Raw genomic sequence first — 13,502 nt, 5'->3', positions numbered from 1 at the left:
TTCCTGCTTCTAGATGTTGGCAATGGCCAGTTGCTCATGCTTCTTAAATACACATTTCCTACCAGCCCTTTGGCTCCCAGGCTATTTGATTGGGACTGTGTCTTTTTAAAAGCATCCCACCTCCTTTTTCTCTTTGTCTCTTTCTTTGCCAGATGACTGTTTTTCTCTTCTCTTTATTTTTCTATGAACGTTCTTCTGGTTCTCCAAGCCAGATTACTTTAAGAACTGCACTTCTCAGGAATCTGTGATCAAGGCAGTTAACATGGCTGGATTAAAAAGGGTTTAGACCTGTTCCTAGTGGGAAGATCCATAAACCATTTATTTTTAGTTATGTAGAATTGGGAAAGTTACCTGTTTGGGATCCCCTTGGATAGACCACTCCTGGAGATAGGATGCTCTGACCCAGTATGGTACATCCTATAATCTTATGTTAAGCTTTGCTTGTTACATCATCTCCTCGCTAATTTAAAGTACCTCCAGTGTATAGATAAAGCTTTTTATCCATGAAAAAAGTGCTTTTTGAAAATTACCTACCCTTCTTGCAGGTTAGTGTATACACATTTTCCACATCAAATGCATTTTTACCCACATTAAGTGGAGGCATTCCTGGATGCAGGTTTAGGACAGAAAATTCAACAATGCACATTGTTTTGCGTTTTCAAAACGATGTATTTTATTTTGTAGGAAAAACGTATTCACAGAAAAAGCTGGTACAAATATCTGTGGTACTTTTACCCTAGGCAGTTTTCAAAGGGAAAATATGCAGAGCCTTCACATTGAAGCACCCATGGACCCTGCAAGCATCTGCATAATTTTGAAAATTTCTTTCATGGAAGGTAGTTTTATAAAAGGCCACTCTCTTGTTTGTTAGATTTGCACATAAATTATGTCTGTCTTTTTTTTTTTTTTTAAATAAAAGTAACTTATTTACCTTTATTTAAAAAAAACCCTTTAGAAAGCTCCCACATACAATTACACCTGCTCTTAGGCCTGCAGAATTTTCCTGGGTTTTTAATGTGCTTATGTACAGGCATTTATGCATGTATGTCGGATAAACATTGAAAACCCAATTTTACAAAGCTGGGATTTATAAGCGTAAATGTGCAATACATCCTTATGTCTAGGTGACATGCTGCTAGGGCCCCGCATCTCTGGCATGTCTGTCCTCCTGTCTCGGAACACCTCCCTGCTCCGTACCTTAATGTGCATCCACATTTCAGTACAGAGCATCAGGCAGCGGCAGAAATTTTCATAACCCGTCAGCTGCCAAGCCCAGAGCCTCCTCGCTGCTATGTCCCGCCCTCTTTTAATCTCACTTCCTGCTTTCACAAGAGCGGAATGCAGGAGCTGCCGCTGTCTGCCACTTCTCCTGAAACATGGTGGATGCACATCAAGGTACGGGGTGAGGTGGAGTTCCGAGAGCTCTAAACCTCTTTTAAAACTCTTCTAAATTATAGCTTATGGTGGCAGGTGCGGGCGGGAGGTGGGGGTCATGGGCGGGACTGCATGGGCATGGGTGGGGGGGGGTTGGGCCAGGGGCCCCACTGAACTGGTGTGCACATGGCCCTGCAATTGCTGAGACTGGCCCTATATAGAATTACCCTTAAGATGCATAGCCACAAATGTTTTACCAACAGAAATGTTTTGAAAATCATTCTCATAATTAAGACAATGCAAAATTGCCAGCAGACTTGCTTTGTTTAAAAAAAGAAAACTATGGGCCCTGTCTACTAAGGTTCGCTAAAACTTAGTACGCACTAACCGTGTAGACACCCATAGAAATGTTATGGGCATCTGTGATTAATGCGCGCTATTCTTAGAGTGAGCTAAAACCGCTAACGTGCCTCTAGCGCGGCTTAGCAAACAGGGCCTTTTATGTATGACTCAAAAAGTAAAAGCATCAAACAATGCAATACTTACCCTGTGTTCCAAAGGCAATTTTATCTTCAAAGTCATGAAATGCATAAAACTTCTACCCTTTGTGGGATAGTTTTTGCTTTCCATTTCAATCATGTTTCAATCTTGGTCTTCTAGGCTCTGGAGTATGCTAAGAAAATCCCTAAGCCAAAACCACATTCATCTGCTAACCCCTCGGTTCAAGAAATACAAGAAGAACATTTTATGATGTTTGCTTTGGAAGAGAAGCTGCCTCCAATTACCTTGCTGGAGGAGCTGCAATATCGGCATGAGAAGGAGAAAGAAGCGGTGGCAGCTTTAAGAATGCTTCACATCTTATAGTAAATGAAGGTGGCTACAGATGTGCCCTGCAAGTCAGCACGTACAATGGAAATATTCAGTGGAATAGCCATTACCTTCTGAAGGCTATTTGATGGCTGATATGAAATGAGCCAGTAGTTCAGTCTAGGTCCCAAGAGACCAAAGTAGTTGACATTATTTCGTTATCTTGTTGGCCACCTCAGCTGATAGGCCAGGCTTTGGATGACTATGGAGATGGAATTAGCCTCTCACTTCCCTGGAGCAAGGTTGAGGCGTAGTTGCACTTGTGCAGCTGATGACAAGTCAGTGTGATGAGGCCTGTTCTGTGGATAAATGGAGGGTTACATTTTCCAGCCTGTTAATCCAGCATCCTCCCACCTTTCAAACCAATCAGTAAAGCCATATTTATTTATATATTTATTTTTAGAACTGTATAAACCACACAATCTACACTTCTTGGCAATAACAATACAACATACATAATTAACTACACCACTTAAAGTGACATACAATAAAAACAGTATATTATTGCATCACAATTTCTCGATTTGTAAATGCTGTTCCAGCTCCATTTTTTCACCGATATTTTTCCCACAAATGTCTTTATTTTTCCATATTTTTTAAACTTAATCTGACTCAAAACTTTTATTCCAATTTATTTCTTCTTTTTGAAGCCCTTTTACTAAAGCGCAGTAGGCCTAACGTGGCCTACTATGCCTTAAAAGAGCATTACTGTGGGATGTGCTGAGGCGTCCTACAGTGGTGTTTCGCTTAGCGGGCACTACTCACTTGCTGAAAAATAATTTAGATTTTTTTCAGCACGGGAGGTGTGGTCATGGGCGGAGAGTAGGCATGCCTGCACTAATTGGGTAGAGTGCGCACATTATCGCGTGCTACCCGATTAGCACAGAAGCCCTTATCACCTCCTAAATTAGGTGGTGGTAAGGGCTCCTGTAGTAATGGCCACACCCTAATGGGGAAATTTAGAGCTTCTTTTACAAAGCCGCGCTAGCGATTCCTGTGTCAGTAAATGAGAGAAAGCCCATTCGATTCCTGTGGGCTTCCTCTCATTTGCCGCATGGGAATCTGTAGCGCAGCTTTGTAAAAGAACCCCTAAGCTCATGGCCGTTACAAAAAAAAAATCACAAATGCGGCCATTTTACTGGTACACTGAAGATGACTACAGCGCTTAGGAAACCCACTCGAGCGCTAAAGGTAACACAGGAAGTAAAAGGATCCTCTATGATTGCTCCATGGCTAGGGATGTTTAAGCACATCAGCCACTGCATCCAAACAAAAATATTTTGTTTTATTCTTTACACTTTATTTTTGTTGAGGCATTCTTTACCATGACTCCTGCCTGTCTCATTCATGTAAATTTGTTATTCCTTTGTAAGTACAGGTTATACTAAAATTTCATGTCTGTTTGTATCTTTAAAAGAGAAAGGAGACCAGTAATATTTAAATTTAAAAATGCCTCATGCTTGCTTGCCTATGTTGTGACTATTTTGTTTGTAAGTTGTTTGAACTAGGTCTCTTTTAAAAGATTTTCTTTTTACATTGCTTAGCATATATTTAAAAATATGATTTTATATAAATGTCTTGCGGGCTTATTTACTAAACTGCATTAGCTGTTAACATAGCAATTAACACATGTGTGAGTAGTCAATGCACAGCCATTTCTGAAATGGGGTGGAGAACAGATAGGGAATGGATGGACTTGTCTTCTAGTTAATGTGCAGGAAGTTACCATATGTTAACTGTTAATGTGGCACAGTTAACACACCTAAATAGGTGTACTTAACTGCATTGCATTATCTACTATTCATGAATGCAAGATAAAGAACTTTTCTTTGTGTGAATTGCATGGCAAAATGTTGGGAGCATCACTAACTATTAACATGGAGGTTTTGCAGTTACTGAGCTTCAATTACAGCTTCTAACCTAGGTAACTAAAAAAAAAATCTTACCACACTTTAGTAAATAGACCTTAGTGTGTTTTACTCAAAAATATTTATTAGTTTTTATTTTAGCTATACATTAGGTTTAAAGATGTGCCTTTTTCATCTGTATGATTTTATTTTGTTAGTTGTCTTCCAAATCTGTTAAATGCAGTGAAATAAAGGTTACAACAATTAGTCACTTATGAAATACAATAGCGTAGTTTGTAATGATGAATAATAAAAATATACTAGGCAGTATTCAGACCATAGTGATCAATGGGTTTAAAGCCACTGACAGCCACTTACTGAAATAGACCCGGATATTCAATGCCGAACCATGTTCTGACATTGAGTCAGCAGAAGTTATGGGGGTGCCAGCCAGTACTTAGTTCTGATACCCACATACCGAACTGGGGAAAGGTAGGACTGCTTTTTGTGTGGTCATGTTTGTCCAGTTAAGTATGCAGGCACCGGCACTGAATATTGCTGAAGCCCGCAGATCAAGTCTGATCTGACTCCGACTGGATCACTCCGGCACTTATCGGACAGTGCCATGGCAGTCATCAGCCCAATGATCAGGGTTTAAGCGGGCAGAAGCCTCCATAAATTCAAGAATGACTATGGGGATAATTTTATAACTGCATGTGTGCAGAAGAGACTATTCCTGGGATTGTATATATCACGCCTTAATTTCCGTGCGAAATCAAAGCGTATTCTATAACGATGTGCATAACTTAATTGGTAAACTAGCTAATTGGCACTGTCAATTGGCATTAATTAAAATTTACGTGCACAACTCGCTAAGCGTATTCTGTAGCATGGTGTGCTTAAATTCTAAGTTGCATAACTGAAAGGGGGCGGGGCATGGGCATTTCTAATATTTATGCACATTTTTATAGAATACACCCAGGCCTGTGCCTGATTTAGGCATTGGGATTTACGCCAAGTAAAACATGGCCTAAATGGCCTCGACTGAGTTTGGTCACGTAGAGAGACACTCGGTGTATTCTATATACCGTGCGAAAATGTAAACCTATTCTATAAAATATAGAGTACACCTAGGTGTATTTTTTCCATGCAGAATTTTCAGGTGCCATATATAGAATCTAGCCCTATGTCCATACTTTTCCCTGTGTGGGCATTAGCAAATTTTAGAATTTTGAAAATTAGCTCATGGAGGGTTTGTTTGTTTGTTTGTTTTGAAGATCTTCATCAGATTTACATAAAAGTAAATATAAAGCAATACAGAAAAACCTAAAGGTACTCTTCCTATCACATTCCTTACAGAATCAAATAAGATTAACGTGCTTAAAATTTAATTTCAAAACAAGGAATTGTCATGCTGTGATAACTGAGGCTAAACAGGCCAACACACTATTAGAACCAAATGCCAGTTCAAAGAGCTGAAGTAAGAAGAAGCAGAAAGTCTGTCCATACAACTATTCCATAAGAATAAGTTTAGAAATATCAGGGATGGTTGGGTTAAACTTATAAAGAACGAAAAAGAGGAAGTGGTCTGTGACACCATCGTAGGTTGAAGTGGTCTGTGACACCATCATAAGTTACCTTGAGAGCAGATTTATATGCTTGTTCATGTCTTTTTCCTCCTAATGGCTTCTCTGGAAAGATGCTATTTGTCATTATAAATTGTAATTTAAAAAACTTAGTATGCATGGTGCTACATGTATGTAAGGAATACAGAAGCAGGGATGACTCTAGGCATACTGGTGCCCTGTATGGACACTGAATTTGGTGCATTTTTTATGAAAAATACCAACGTCATTTGTGTCACCATCCTTGGCCTCTTACCCCATTCCTTCAATCCTTACCTAGTCTCTCTCTTAAAATTTAGGTTTGTCACCTCTGGGCACTATGGGGGTTGTGACTTCCCCCTCCCTTCCCAGAAATGTTTGACAACATCAGCCTCCGATATAAACCCAGCACTTTGAGTTCAGTAGCATTCTCTATGTCCACAGAAACTTCCCCAGAGCAGAACTAGGAGGTTCCCCTTACTTAACTTCTTGCCGTCCCTTGCTGTTCCCCCCCCCCCCCCCCCCCCAGTTGATCCTTATTCTCTGTCCCATCCTTGCATTGGTATGATGATATTTCTCTGTTGTTAGCCACATAGAGCCTGCTATGTTGGGATTATGTGGGATATAAATGTTCTCAATAAATATATAAAAAAAAGAATATTCCTTTGTGTTATCTTCATAACAATAATACAAGCACCCTCCAATAACAGATGAAACATGTTCTGCAAAAATCAATCACTTAGAACCTAGAGAGCAATGTAAATAGCTCTAATTCTTAGTACTCAAAGAACAATGATCTTTCTTATGAAAATACAGCACAATCTAAGTTATATATAGATTTTCAGCAGTGGTATTTTTATGTAGTAATGAAGTAGTGGCTGAAAGTCTGCACTACTCCATGCTATGACTTTCCATTTTCTTCCAGAAGAAAAGAAGAGCTAATGTCTTACAAACAGATGACAGGAACAGTTTTACTTGAAACCCCCCCCCCCCCCCCCCCCGAGAGTAAAACCCTGTTTCACATATATTTTCAGCTCTTTACCTTTCCAGCCTTTGACCTTACACATTAGGAGAGAGCCCTTCAAGCCTAAAGCCTTAACCATACAGACCCAGAGTTCTACAGACTTTATACTGTGGTACCCTTGCTGGTACAATAGGTCAAGGAATGATCCAGGAGTATACAGGTGACAGAAGCCACTTAAGCATCTGCCCGGTTGGGTGGCCAAGGGAATGGGGAACCCTTTGCATCCTTTATGAGAGAATAAGGAGAAAGAAGAGACTAGACTACATGTGTTTTTTTCCAGGAAGGTGACCTGGAGTGTTCTCATTGACTTTTGTAGTCCAGGAACATCTACTGAGCTGATGTAAGTTTTACCATCTAAGCCTACAGGGTTCCTGAAGATTCAAGTACACCTCGGCTGATCCAGATTTCAAGGATATGCATCAGAGTCTGAATCCCTGAGTCTCTTGGCAGCAGTAACCCGAATTGTAAGTGTAACTTGTGAACTGTACTGGTCTGCAGCAAGCAATGGTAGGCATATAGAGAGGAGAATGGACTTTATCTGGGATTTGAAGTAGGAGTGGAGTGTAAAGCACCAGAGACTTGTAAATAATTCAGTTGCTACTTGTTGCCTTTGCCAAATGCTTGCTTCTGCCACATTATTATTGTTTTTGCCAAGGAACTGATTTCAGTAAACAGTTGCTTCAGAATAGCAGCCTTGGAGTTGCCTGAATTATTGTGTGAGTGGAGAGAAGGAAAAGAGTATGAGAAGCTGCTTACAGACTCTCAGAGGATTCTGGTCCTGACCCTGGTCCCAACCAAGTAAATACTGTTTCTCTAAGGACAAGCAGGATGTAATGATGAAGCCCGGCACAGGAAAGCTCTCCAACACCCTTTCTAAAAGCTTTTGGAAGTGGCTCACTGGGCATGTGTGCACCTTCCTGCCCGCCATGATCATGCGAGACCAGCCTTCATTTTTTCATGGAGCAGTTAGGACATATTTGTCAAGTTCTCACACAGCTCGAGTCTTTTGCCATTTGTTCATCACAGTTCATTAGTGTACTCCGCTGCTGTCAGTATGTAAGTTGTTCATGCAAGGCCACTTTCCTTGTAATCCCTTTTTAATTTCCTCAGTTATTTTTATTTTATCTTTTTTTGGCACTTTTAAGTTTACTTCATTTTCTACAGCCCAGTAGACCCTCTTAGGCCTTGGTCACCTGGCGAGTAGTTTCACCGTCGAACTGTTTACTTTTGCTTTGCTATTTTTCCTGATATAACCTACAGGACTCCTACTGGTTTCAAAAACTGTACCGAGTGTAACAGGTGCCGTCCATGCCTGGGGCCCAGGCATAACATAGTAACATAGTAGATGACGGCAGAAAAAGACCTGCATGGTCCATCTAGTCTGCCCAACAAGATAAATTCATATGTGCTACTTTTTGTGTATACCTTACCTTGATTTGTATCTGTCATTTTCAGGGCACAGACCGTATGAGTCTGCCCAGCATTATCCCCGCCTCCAGGGCCGTGCCTAGGGTCTCTGGCGCCCCCCCTGCATACTATCAGTTGGCGCGTGCACGCCCCCCCCCCCCCCCGGACCTGCTGGCTCCAAGGCGCGTGAAGAGCTGGGCGGTGCCAAAGAGCCGAGCGCTGCTCCCCCAAGCTGCCGTCTGGGGCGCGATGGAGGAAATGGCTGGGTTTGGCCTGAGCCTCCTCCGCTCCATCCCCAATTCCCTGGCGCTTTAAATTTACCTCTCTCTGCCTCCGGCTTCGACATCTGCGCAGCATCAGTGAAAGTGCTGCCTGTCTGACATCTCTCCACCAGCCTTCCCTTCGCTCGTTCGTTCCCTCTGTGTCCCGCCTTCTTCTGACGTCATTTCCTTGAGGGCAGGACACAGAGGGAACGAACGAGCGAAGGGAAGGCTGGTGGAGAGACGTCAGACAGGCAGTGCCTCCACTGATGCGCAGATGTCGGAGGCGGAGTGAGGTAAATTTAAAGCACCGGGGAATCGGGGATGGAGCGGAGGAGTAAGATTTTTTTTTTAAATACAGCTCAACGGCGCAGCACCCTTGAAGGCAGGCGCCCCCCTGCGGCGCTTACCGCGCTTACTGTGTTGGCACTGCCCTGCCCGCCTCCCAACCACCGGTTCTGGCACAGACCGTATAAGTCTGCCCAGCACTATCCCCACCTCCCACCACCCAATCTCGGCTAAGCTGAGGATCCATTCCCTCGGAACAGGATTCCTTTATGTTTATCCCATGCATGTTTGAATTCCGCATGATTCCTCTTCTTGTAAGCTCCTTGCAAATCATGCCTAATCACGATTTCTCTTGTAAACATTTTGCTGTTTCTCAAAACCTTTGATGCTTGGCTGAGCTGCAGCCCGCTGCTCAGTGGCCGCATCTTAGGGAGGCTAGTACATGTTAGTCATAGAGGAGCCAGAGCACCCCTCTCCATGCTGAAAGCACCTCATGAACTTTCCCTCAAAGCAGTGACTGCCCCTGTTGAACTGCAGCTCCTGGCACTCCCCAAGATGAATGTCTCCCTCTTACTGTCAAAAAATCCAATTGAAAGTGTGCTGACCCCAACCCAAGCTCTCCCCTAAGGTAGTAACCCTTTTCCAGGTCCCCCTCCCATCCTCCTAAAAGCCTTTCAAGGCCTAACTTTCATGAAACCCCTGGTTTCTAATAGTGCAGACAGGAACGATGCCCATTTGCTCCTGCCCTCACTACGGCCTTCTTCCAAAATGGCACTGGGAACTCCTAGTGGTAGCTTCTCAGTACTACTGTTAAGCATACAGAAACATGACCTCTAGAAGTAGTACCTTGAGACTACTACTAGGATTCACCAGAGCTATTTTGGAAGAAGGTGAGATTTGGATGTTGGCAGGGAGAGCGAGGCCTTGTGTCAGTGCATCTGTGGCTACAGTACTAGTAGAATGACTGAAGTTAGTACCTCATTCTAAGGTGACAGAAAGTGCAACCGTGCTATTTGATAGTATCAAGGTTTTAAATTACAGGCAGGAGTGACTAGGGATCTCGCTTGCCCTCACCACAAAATCCATAGTTTCTAGTGAAAGGTTGGTTGTGGGGGGGGGGGGGGGGGGGCTTGGTTTGAGGGATGGCACACTTTCAATTGGGGTTCAGTCAGCAGGGAAGCCCAATTATCAATGTCTGATATTTTACCTTTGGCCTCCTAATACATCAAAAAACATTTTGCCTTGCAACATCATATAATTTCACAAACAGTATATAAAGATGTTGAGCCCTACAATCAAAATTCATATTTAAGGCAAATAGAATAACAACAAGCATTGTACTCTTGGAGGGGAGGGGAGGGGAGTTTTCTAGCTGATTAGGGCAATAACTCACATTAACTCCTTAATTTAAGACACAGAATAACAACAGGCATTGTACTCTTGGAGGGGAGGAGAGTTGTTAAGCTGATTAGGGCAATAACTCACATTATTAACTCCTTAGCCCAACTTAAAGAGCTGTAACATAGGTTGTCTTGCCCAAATGCAGCGATACTTCGGTCATCGCGGTTACACAGTAATGAGATGCAAAGCATGAAAATGAACATAAAAGCGCAGCTCATTGCTATGTAAAAACCAGAATGCAAGTTGTGGTGAACAGCAGGTGCACATCGCAAGTGGCATTCTGGCCATAAGTGATGGTAAAATAACCCAAGCCAAACTTTTGAATTATTTTACTGTGCCGGGAGCCTTGGTCCTCAAAGCTGTAGTTTGATGTGCCTGGGCCAGAACTTAAAGGAGCTGGTGCCCTAAGAGTGCCATTTTGGAGATGGTGCTGGTAGGGCAGGAGTGACTGCAGATCATTCCTGCCCTAGGACTACTGGACCACCAGATATAGGGCCAGTAGGTCCTGTATGATTGTAGGGGAAGACCTTTCGGGGTGAAGGGGATATGATTGGGGGAGTGAGTAGTGTGATCAGAAGAATGAGGGTGACGATGGAGGGGGAGTAGAAGAACGTGATCAGGGGATTGGATAGTGTGATCGGAGGGGGTGGTTTGATCAGGGGTTGGGTAATGTGATTGGGGGGGGGGGGGGATAGTGTGATTGGAGAGGAGAAATAGCACCAGCCTCTTTGAGCTCCAGCTTCAGAGCATCAGGCTGTAGCTTTGAAATTTGATTCTCTCAGGTTGCTGGAATAACACTGCTTGGTGATGGAGCGGGTAGTGGCAGGAGTGATTGGGGATTGCTGCTGCCAGGATACCCCACTGGACCACAAGGAATCATAAGGTAGGCTCTAGGGGGGACTACTGGTGGGTAGGTGAGATGTTTGGGAGGGGGTGGCTGATCTTGGGATTTAAGAGAGGTCTGATATTAAGAGGCAAGGATGGGGGTGGTGGTGGAAGAAAATGACATCTACTTAGGTGGGTTCCAGCTGATATCAGCTGGGGGGGGGGGGTGCTGTTGCCAGGGTGTACCTGGGGGGAGCATTGGCATAACAGGACTCAACATAGGATGTAACGCTGCCTCTTAGGCAGGCACTGAGACATGGCTTGGGGCAGGTCTACATCCTGACATCTGGGTTTCCTACTCATTCCCTGTGTGAAGTCGGTAGTGCATGTCTATATTGTAATCCTAAACACTCCCTTCTCCAAGGACAAGTAGGCCTCACAGTTGGGTGACCTCATCAGACAGAGCCCGGAATGGATACTGACTAACGGTATTAACAGAGAGCTTTGTAGCAGCATCTCACCACACATGCACTGGTGCCTTCCTGCCCAACGCATAAAAACCTTGATACTATCAAATAGCATGATTGCACTTTCTGTCACCTTAGAATGAGGTATTAACTTCAGTCATGCTACTAGTACTGTAGCCACAGATGCACTGTCACAAGGCCTTGTTCTCCCTGCCAACATCCAAATCTCCCCCTCCAACACTTCTGACATCATGTGCCAACTCTCCCAACACACCTGATGTCATCTCCTGACCCCTGACACCCTGAATTGACCAAATCTCCCAACATCCTCAACACTCCCGATATGGCCTTGAAATCCCCCAACACCCCTTATGCAAACTTTCAACCCCACAGATCCCATAACTCATGCCCCACCCTCATGTGTCAAAGTTAGCCCACCCCACATCCCTGATACCCACCTAGAGGTACTCTCTGATGGTGTAGTATGCTGGGATGGGAGTTGTCCCCTCTGCTCCATCTGGCTCCAGGGATCAAAATAACACCATGACCCCTAGTGGTACTATTGCTAGGCAGCATTCTTATATTTCTCCGAGGACAAGCAGGCTGCTTGTTCTCACTGATGGGTGACGTCCACGGCAGCCCCTCCAATCGGAATCTTCACTAGCAAAGTCCTTTGCTAGCTCTCGCGCGCCCGCGCGGCCGTCTTCCCGCCCGAAACCGGCTCGAGCCGGCCAGTCTTCTTTCGTCCGCACTCGGTACGGCTGTGTTTTGCCGTGTCGAGCCCCGGAGAGTCGACCTCGCGCGTCCGTTATCTTAATCGACGTGTTTTTCTTCGGAAAAGTTCTCTTTTCGTTCGGAAAGTGCTCCGAAAACCCCCTTGGGTTTCGTTTGCCCCTTCCCGTATTTCCAGTTTTGCCCCGGTAAGTTTTCTTTCGTCGTCGGGGTAGGCCTCTTTTCGGCCTCGGTCGAGATTTTTCTCCCTTAAAGTTTTGGTGCTCAAATTCGTCATTTCGGATTTTGATTTCGCCGGCGTGATTTTTCCGCCCATGACATCGAAGCCTTCCAGCGGCTTCAAGAAGTGCACCCAGTGCGCCCGGGTAATCTCGCTCACTGATAGGCACTCTTCGTGTCTTCAGTGTCTGGGGGCCGAGCACCGTCCTCAGAACTGTAGTCTGTGTTCCCTGTTACAAAGGCGAACTCAGATAGCGAGATTGGCCCAGTGGAACGTTTTGTTCTCGGGTCTTTCGTCGGCATCGGCACCGGGGTCATCGAGTGCATCGACGTCATCAGCGTCCAGACCTTCATCCTCGGCCGCCAGTGCATCGAGGCATCGGCCCTTTGCATCGGCGCCGAGACATCGGATAGCTGCATCGACGTCGGTGGTACCGGGACCTCGTCTCCTGATGTCGTCGGACGGTGGTGCATCGTCAGGAGTGCAGGTGAGGGCTGTCCATTCCCCTGCTGGTGGCGGTGAGCCTTCGGGTGGGTCTCCCCCTACCCTGAGGGCTCCTGCGGTACAGCCCCCCCAGGATCGACCTGCTTCTACCTCGGCCCCGAGGAAGCGACGGATGGATTCTACGTCCTCCTCATCGGTGCCGGGGAGCTCCGGTGACATGCTTCGGAAGAAATCGAAGAAGCATCGACACCGGTCTCCTCCCCGCGTCGGCACCGAGAGCTCTGGGTCGCCGAGGGAGTCGGCACCCAGCAGGCATCGGCACCGAGAGGACCGCTCACCCTCTGTTCAGGAGGTGTCGGTGCGCTCCACTCTGGACAGCCCGGAACAGCCTCCACGCCTGGAACAGGTTCTGACGTCGACGCCTGCATCGGCCTCCATGCCTTTCTCTGCAGCCGCTCTGAACGAGAGCCTCCGGGCCGTTCTCCCAGAGATTCTGGGAGAGCTGTTGCGCCCTACCCCTCCGGTACCGGCGGTGCTTGCGCCTCCGGTACCGTCGAGCGTGGCGCCGGCTGGCCCATCGCCCGAGGTGAGGTCCCCGACGTCGGTACCGCGTGTGGTGCCAACTGCGGCCACCTCCCAGGAAGGCTCCCCGACTACGTCGGCGGAGGGAGCTTCGCCGATGCAGGCGAGGGAGTCTACCTCTCGACGCCCCCATCGTGGACGTGGCTCCACGGAGTCGAGC

At 45.6% G+C, this 13,502-nt stretch overlaps 1 protein-coding gene across 2 annotated transcripts in view; it reads left to right on the top strand.

The window, feature by feature from the left end:
• The window catches only part of JHY (junctional cadherin complex regulator), a 72,145-nt gene extending 64,780 nt beyond the window's left edge, over positions 1 to 7,365 (top strand). Inside the window, exons 9-10 of one of the 2 annotated variants that reach the window (XM_030221424.1) lie at positions 2,035 to 2,278; positions 7,076 to 7,365. In XM_030221424.1, the coding sequence (XP_030077284.1) occupies positions 2,035 to 2,238 (204 nt within the window). In that variant the 3' untranslated portion in view covers positions 2,239 to 2,278; positions 7,076 to 7,365. Of the gene's footprint in view, positions 1 to 2,034; positions 3,267 to 7,075 lie in introns of those variants that run through there. The other variant, XM_030221423.1, reaches the window with a different exon arrangement.
• Positions 7,366 to 13,502: the final 6,137 nt, after the last annotated feature.

Source organism: Microcaecilia unicolor, chromosome 12, assembly GCF_901765095.1.
Source record: "Microcaecilia unicolor chromosome 12, aMicUni1.1, whole genome shotgun sequence".
NCBI lineage: Eukaryota > Metazoa > Chordata > Amphibia > Gymnophiona > Siphonopidae > Microcaecilia > Microcaecilia unicolor.
Note: the sequence above shows the minus strand (reverse complement) of the source record. Positions and strands in the feature narration are given on the sequence as shown.